The sequence below is a fragment of the Zea mays genome, chromosome 7 (genome assembly GCF_902167145.1).
Source record: "Zea mays cultivar B73 chromosome 7, Zm-B73-REFERENCE-NAM-5.0, whole genome shotgun sequence".
Classification (NCBI taxonomy): domain Eukaryota; kingdom Viridiplantae; phylum Streptophyta; class Magnoliopsida; order Poales; family Poaceae; genus Zea; species Zea mays.
This window is the reverse complement of record NC_050102.1, coordinates 21,756,860-21,764,699: the sequence shown is the minus strand read 5'-3', so window position 1 is coordinate 21,764,699 and position 7,840 is coordinate 21,756,860. Positions and strand designations below refer to the sequence as shown.

The 7,840-nt window shown below is 55.9% G+C and overlaps 1 protein-coding gene across 1 annotated transcript; it reads right to left on the bottom strand.

Annotated features, from left to right (window-relative positions):
* Positions 1-5,620: 5,620 nt before the first annotated feature.
* Positions 5,621-7,162, bottom strand: LOC100273749 (uncharacterized). Its single transcript, NM_001148157.2, has 2 exons — positions 6,422-7,162; positions 5,621-6,303 (listed from the first exon to the last, which is right to left on the bottom strand). Exons 1-2 carry the CDS (start codon positions 6,917-6,919, stop codon positions 5,899-5,901), a joined length of 903 nt encoding a protein of 300 aa, NP_001141629.2. The 5' UTR covers positions 6,920-7,162; the 3' UTR covers positions 5,621-5,898.
* Between the last annotated feature and the right edge of the window lie 678 nt (positions 7,163-7,840).

Here is a 7,840-nt window from a genome sequence, read left to right as displayed (position 1 = left end):
AGTTCCCAGGGCGCACGTACGTGCCCTGGAAATTGCTGACGAAGGCTTGGACCAGGTCGTCCCGGTTGGAGATCTGCCCCGGGGGCAGGTGCTCCAGCCAGGCGCGAGCGGTGTTGGAGAGGAACAGAGGGAGGTTGCGGATGATGAGGTTGTCATCGTCCGTTCCACCCAGTTGGCAGGCCAGCCGGTAGTCCGCGAGCCACAGTTCCGGTCTCGTCTCCCCCGAGTACTTTGTGATAGTAGTCGGGGGTCGGAACCGGGTCGGGAACGACGCCCGTCGTATGGCGCGGCTGAAAGCCAGCGGACCGGGTGGTTCGGGCGATGGACTCCGATCCTCCCCGCTGTCGTAGCGTCCTCCACGCCTGGGGTGGTAGCCTCGGCGCACCCTCTCGTCGAGGTGGGCCCGACGGTCGCGGTGATGGTGCTCGTTGCCGAGGCGACCTGGGGCCGCAGGCGCTGTGTTGCGCGTGCGCCCGGTGTGGACCGAGGCTTCCCGCATGAATCGGGAAGTCGCGGCGTGATGTTCCGAGGGGTACCCCTGCCTTCGGGAGGTGGAGCTTTCGGCCCGTCGGACCGCGGCGCCCTCCAGGAGATTCTTGAGCTCTCCCTGGATTCGCCGCCCCTTGGTGGTTGATGGCTCTGGCATCGCACGGAGAAGCATTGCTGCTGCAGCCAGGTTCTGGCCGACCCCACTGGAAGCGGGTGGCGGCCTCACCCTGACATCGTCGGCGATGCGGTGCTGGATACCCTAGGGTAGATGGCGCACTTCTCCGGCCGGAGGTTGGCCCGCCTATTCCTGCCCGATGTCCCAGCGGACCGGCTCAAGTGTTCCTGCTCCCTCGTCGAGCCTGGCCGGCACCCCGCGGATTTGCTCGAGCTGTGGGTCATGACCCCCCGCCGAAACGGGGACCACAGCTAGCTCCCGCAGGATGTCAACGCGAGGCACAGGACTAGGGAGATCACCGTTCTTCGGCATACCAAGATGGTTGCCTTCGGAGGGACCCCCTAGATCGACGTGGAAACATTCGCGACTTGGGCCGCAGTCCTCGTTGCCGAGGCTGCGGCTACCGTCGGAACAGTTGGAAAGGCAGTAGTCGCACGCGGTCATGAAGTCCCGCATGACACTGGGGTTACCAAGTCCGGAGAAATCCCAACAGAAGTCGGGCACGTCGTCTTCCTCGGACCGAGAGGGCCCGTAGGTCGAGACGTCCATCAGCCGGTCCTAGGGTGACCGCATACGAAACCCCAGAGGGTTTGGACTCGCCTCTACGAGAGCGTCCGCCAAAGCGAAGCCGCTTGGCGGGTCGAGGCTGAATCCGAAAGGCGTGAGATGGGGATCGGTGGGTACCTCTTGGTCGACAGGCGGTGACGAAGTCACGTCAGGGACTGACTGCACCGTCGTCTTAGGTACGAGGGTGACGCCCAGCAAGCCTTTCGCGAGCGTGCTGGCGTCGTCCGTTTGCTCGGAATTGGCGTGTTGCGGGGAGACGGCGCTCGTCTTAGTCTCGAACGCGAGGTCGATGCCCGACGCGCCCCCCACTAGGGCGCCGGCGGCGTCGACTTGCTCGACAGCCGACGAGGTGTCGCCTCCTGCTTGGCCTTGGTTGCCCCGCCTCCTCCTCCGTCGGCGGGGGAGAGGGCGGGGTGAGCTCGAATGTTGTTCTTCCACCATGCGGGGAAGACGTCGTCGATTCCGTCGCCGGCGGGTGGGCTGTCGGCCGCCATTGTCGCTGTCGCACGGCAGGGGAAGGAGTATCATGTCGTAGCTGCCGTCGAGGGACATGAACTCAAGACTCCCGAAACGGAGCACCGTCCTGGGCTGGAGAGGTTGCTGGAGACTGCCCATCTAGAGCTTGACGGGAAGCTGTTCGTCAACACGCAGCAGGCCCCTACCTGGCGCGCCAACTGTCAGCGTTTCGAGACCGGTGGGTCCCTGGGCCGACGAGTGAAATGTCGCCGCGTGCCCCAGCCCAGATGGGTCGGCGCGAGGCCGAGCGCGAAGGGGGGGGGAAAGGCAGCCGGAGACGGACGTGAGAGAGGTGGAAATCCCGCGGCCTTCGTGTTCGTCCCGCGCCCAGGTCGGGTGCGCTTGCAGTAGGGGGTTACAAGCGTCCGCGTGGGAGAGAGCGAGTGACTCTACGCGTCGCCCCGTCCTCCCGTGCGGCCAACCCCCTGTAAGAGGGCCCTGGTCCTTCCTTTTATAGGCGTAAGGAGAGGATCCAGGTGTACAATGGGGGTGTAGCAGAGTGCTAACGTGTCTAGCGGAGGAGAGCTAGTGCCCTAAGTACATGCCATCGTGGCAGCCGGAGAGGTTTTGGCACCCGGTTCGTGTGGTGTCGTGGCCGTCGGAGGAGCGCTGGAGCCTGGCGGAAGGACAGCTGTCGGAGCCGTCGAGTCCTTGCTGACGTCCTCTTGCTTCCGTAAGGGGGCTGAGAGCCGCCGTCGTCACAGAGAGTGCAGGGCGCCATCATTGCCTATCTGGCGGAGCGAGCCAGATGGAACACCGGTCTTGTCCCCCGTAGCCTGAGTCAGCTTGGGGTAGGGTAATGGTGGCGCCTCCCGTTGACATGGTCGGTCCGCGCCCTAGGTTGGGCGATGTGGAGGCTCCTCCGAGGTCGAGGTCGAGTCCGAGCCCCTGGGTCGGGCGAGGCGGAGACCGTCGGCTGAGGCCAGGGCTGAGTCCGAGCCCTGGGGTCGGGTGAAGCGGAGTTCGTCGTCTTCCGGGGCTGAGCCCGAGTCCGAGCCCTGGGGTCGGGCGGATCGGAGTTCGTCGTCTTCAGGGGCTGAGCCCGAGTCCGAGCCCTGGGTCGGGCGGAGCGGAGTTCGCCGTCTTCCGGGGCTGAGCCCGAGTCCGAGCCCTGGGTCGGGCGGAGCGGAGTTCGCCGTCTTCCGGGGCTGAGCCCGAGTTCGGGCCCTGGGTCGGGCGAAGCGAAGTTTCCTATGGTGCCTGAGGCCGGGCCTGACTGCCTGTCAGCCTCACTCTGTCGAGTGGCGCAGGCGGCGCTGTCCTTCTGTCAGGCCGATCAGTGGAGCGGCGAAGTGACTGCGGTCACTTCGGCTCTGTCGACTGGAGGACGTGCGTCAGGATAAAGGTGTCAGACCATCTTTGCATTAAATGCACCTGCGATTTGGTCGGTTGGCTGGCGACTTGGCCAGGGTTGCTTCTTGGCGAAGACTGGGCCTCGGGCGAGCCGGAAGTATGTTCGTCGCTGGAGGGGGGCCTCGGGCGAGACAGAGATCCTCCGGGGTCGGCTGCCCTTGCTCGAGGCTGGGCTCGGGCGAGGCGTGATCGGATCCCTCGAATGGACCGATCCCTGACTTAGTCGCACCCATCAGGCCTTTGCAGCTTTGTGCTGATGGGGTTACCAGCTGAGAATTAGGAGCCTTGAGGGTACCCCTAATTATGGTCCCGACAAAAATGTTACATGCATATTAATTATGTGTTTAGTTCGCGGTTTAGAGTATGAAAAGTTTAGATGGAAGAGAGAGAACACCGTAGATATAGGGGTTAAGAGGATGCGTCTCTAAATGTAGGGTGCCATTTAAAAGTAACTGTTACGGTTTTAGGGTGTCCCTAGAGCTTTAGGTTATCCACGCTCATACTACTTTATATTTTGTACTCTAAAAGAAATATTCTATCCTCGTAAGCAAGATTCTCTACCCTATAGCATAATCTACCGTGGTTATATTTACTCTATATATCAACTACTGTATATTATATCATCTTTTTCCCCTTTGCTTCATGTGCCTCGTACCCCTGTTACGTGCGTGGAGGGTAGAACACTCTGATAGAGGAAAGGAGATAGGTACGTTGTATATAACGTTTTGCTTCCTCACCCTACGTTTCCAGTGGTGGATGATGAGGTGCCCCGGCCCGCTGCACTGCTTTTTTTACTGTAATAGCTAACTGGACGGACGTTGGTAGAGTCTTGTTTACCGCTGTTTCCTGCGGGTAGTCTTAGGGGAGACAACCGTTGAACACAATCTAAGCTCCTAAATCGTGGCGTAATAAATGGAGAAGCCCGCCTCTAACCCTAACCGTTGTGTGTGTGGACTGTGGAGTCGACCACACCGCGATGTGATGTGTGGGACTACTGTACAACATATGCAGGTGCAGCGTACCATTTTGACCAGCAAATTCGACGATACGATACGGCTACAGCTACAGGTACAGCTCTGCCCCTTTGACCATCTAGAAGTCAGTACTGTACGCTGCATCTGTGTCATGTGTGTGGTACTTACTGGTGTCCCACAAAATCTTCGGCAGTAACGAGCATTTATATATATTATAAGGTGCTCAGGTACCCATCAATAGTAGTATACTACTACGTGATTGATAGCTGTGTTTTCAGTTGACTCTTCGATGTCTCCGGCTGTCTGACCTGCCAGCCATCCAGAATATTTGAACCGACGCGATGGAATCGCGACGTCTCGCGCGACAGGCGTGGCGAGGAGAAGCGGCGGAGACGCCGGCCGGAGTCCATGTGGGGCGGAATAGAGAGACAGCTCGCGCTGCCGCTGCGCAGGAGCGATCGATGGAAAGGGTCGGAGTTTTGTCGTGTGTTCAGTTCAGCAGCCTTCTACGACAGGATCGCCGCCAAAATTCAGAAATCACAACTAAACGGATACAACAGAAATACTGTATTTAAAAAAAAAATCTATAAATTACTATAGTTCAATTCAGAATCACCGCTCATCCTAGATCTTCTGAGTATATTCCTATCATTTATTAACACCACGTTATCATGCTTTTATTAAATTTAAAGCTGACCGTTGTTTCAATCAAGTACTCTATCCACTAGGAGTGAAAAAGGTCGGTAAATGCTAAAGCTATTTTTGTTTTTATATTTTTTTAAAACGAAAATTGGTATTTCGAAAGCATCGAAAAAGAAAGTTTGGTGCGGGAAAGCTAATAACAAGATCGCAGTTATCAAAAGTTCAAAATAAAACAAGTTGAAGAGTTCTCAAAGATGTGTAATTTACACAGAAAATATCGTGGAGTCTATGCCATTTGTAACTATACACAGAAATTTTCACAGCATTGAACATCTTTTTTTTTGTGCAATTATTAGCATTTGTTATGGAACGATTTTTGAAATTCAGAAATATACCTATTAATATTTGTTACGGGACAGAGGGAGCATTTGCCGGCGAGAGAAACAGCGTGGCCAAACATGGATATCGTGGCCGTCCGATGTTCACAGGTACTCCCTCCGTTTCTTTTTATTTGTCGCTGGATAGTGCAAAATTACACTATCCAGCGACAAATAAAAAGAAACCTTTTTATTTGTCGCTGGATAGTGCAAAATTACACTATCCAGCGACAAATAAAAAGAAACGGAGGGAGTACCAACTAAAATTTTCTTTGTCGGCATCTACCATCTGAACAATCAAATTGTACCAAGATATTTTAAAGAAGTGTATCAAGAATCTTCATTTTAGATATTTTAGAGAAGTATATCAAGAACCTTGATTAAAGATATTTTAAAGAAGTACATCAAGAATCTTGATTAGATATTTAAAAAAAATGGACCATCTTAAGGCTCCAAACAAAAACCGCTCTCGCAACCAAGCACAACAAGCTATTGTATGTTCAGAGGCAAGAAACAAGTTAACACGTCCCGAATTGGCATTACCCATCTGAAATTATATTCTGGACAACGAAGAATTTGCAGCCAAGAAACGAAAGAATGTCGTCACTTGTCACAGCTCAAGTGGCGATGAACATCAGTACTACAATGGAACTTCAATCATGTTGCTGCTACTTCTGCACTACACCACTAGAACAAGATATTAGCAAGAACTTTTTTTGTTGTTGTTGGTTCCATGAAGAAAATCTGAACTATACACAGTTTGCGTTGCGCTGCATCCGGTCGTCCCCGGAGTCGCCGAAGGATCTCAGAAGAAGGGGAAGCCGCCGTCCGGCTCCATCTTGGCGGCCATCGGCGAGACGAGCATGGAGCCGTAGAAATCGGCGGCGTCCCCCGGCATCTGCAGGTCGTCGAGGTTGATGCCCGCGAGCCAGTCGTCGCCGCCGAGGTCGCCGAAGTCCTCCACCTCCTCCTTGGGCAGGACGACGCCGGCAGGGGCTGGGGCTGCGCCCATGTCGTCGAACGCCGGTAGAGAGCCCAGCTCCGGGAACGGGTCGTCGTCGATCTCCGATTCCGGCGTCCGCGTGTCGGAGTGGGAGTGCGAGAGCGACGCCTCCGACTCCATCGCCTTCTTCTCCTTCTCCTTCTGCTGCTGCATCTTCTCCCACTCGTTCTTCTTGTTGTACAGGCGGCACAGCACCCAGTCATCCAGCTGCAGGAGAATCAAAATCAATCCAACAGCAAGCAGGTCAGCACCCTGGCCACTCCTTACGACGAGGAAACAAAGACCAAGGAAGAAGAAGACTCGACGCGATGTGCTCGCCGCTTACCCTGAGCGTGCCGGCGCCGGACTTCTTGGCGCGGGCGCCGCCGGCTTCGGCGAGGCGGTACTCGTGCATGATCCACTCCGTCTTGACCCCGCGCGGCGGCTTGCCGTGGTAGAACACGAGCGCCTTCTTGATCCCCGCCGTCCGGCCCTCGTGCTCCACGGGCTTGTCCGCGCCCGTGGCCTTCCAGTAGCCCGACCCGGCGGCGCGGTTGGGGCGGGAGCCGTTGGGGTACTTGCGGTCCCGCGGCGTGAAGAAGTACCACTCGCGGCGCCCGAAGAGGGCGCGCTCCGGCAGGTCCCAGGGGTCGAAGCGGTACAGGTCGACCTCGGCGATGATGGACACCGGCGGGCGGCGCCCCGCGGCGCGCGCGCAGAGGTAGTGCGCCACCAGCTCCTCGTCCGTCGGGTGGAACCGGAAGCCCGGGGGCAGGTTGAGCTCCGCCTCCGCGTCGCGGCGCTGCTGCTGCTGCTGCTGCTGCACGGCCGCCATCGCTACCATTGGACGCTTTACTCGCTCGCTGTGGCCTGTGGGTTGGTTGGTTGGTTCGGTTGTTGGCTGGCGGCTAGCTGCTGCGGGAGGTGAGGGAAATGGAGGGAGTGGAGTGGTGTTGGTCTTGGTCTTGGAGAGGGCGGGGAGTGGATAGGGAGGGGGATAAATAGAGAGAGGGGGAGGAGGGGTCAAGGAGACGAAGCTTCGCGGGTGAGGGGGGTCAAAGCGAGGGGGCGAGGGCGAGGAGGTGGGATTGGTGGCGGCGGCGGCCCGGGGGAGGGGACGAACGGGGAAGGGGCAGGGGTCGCGATGGTTGGGGGTAGCGGTCGGCCGCCTTGCCGCTTACGGTGGATGGATGCTGACGCCGATGACAGCTTGACGGGAAAAAGAGAACCATCGGCACCACCACACCACCACCGCTGGATGCAGGAAGCGGCGGCCGCTGTGTGCTTCACCTTTCCCGCGACTTTTCTTTCTTTTATTTAGAATTATATATATATAATCCTGTGGACAGCTATGTTTGTCGCCGAGAATACAGTTTTGAGAGTGTCTATCAAATTTGAGCATCATCGTTTTTTTTTCCAGCAATCGAGTTGAGGTTTGCTCCAGAGAAAAAAAATGTAAACGAAAAGAAATTGGTACTGGGAATTTTGAGAGTGCACTGCTCGTAATACATCATGTTTGTGGCAATAAATTGGCTTATACAAAGTAGCTATAGAGTGTTTTAAATCTCTATTACAATGCTCCTGCATTGCAGGACATAGTTAGGAATTATTTGGGATCAAAAGCAATTGAGTGGATTGAGGGGGCTAGATTCCCTCACTACTCACTAGAGTAAAGAGTTGCATCATTACCGTTTTCTGTTATTAAGTCCATCACTATCAAATTTGACTGACTATATTGGATGTTTCATAATATTTTATATTATAA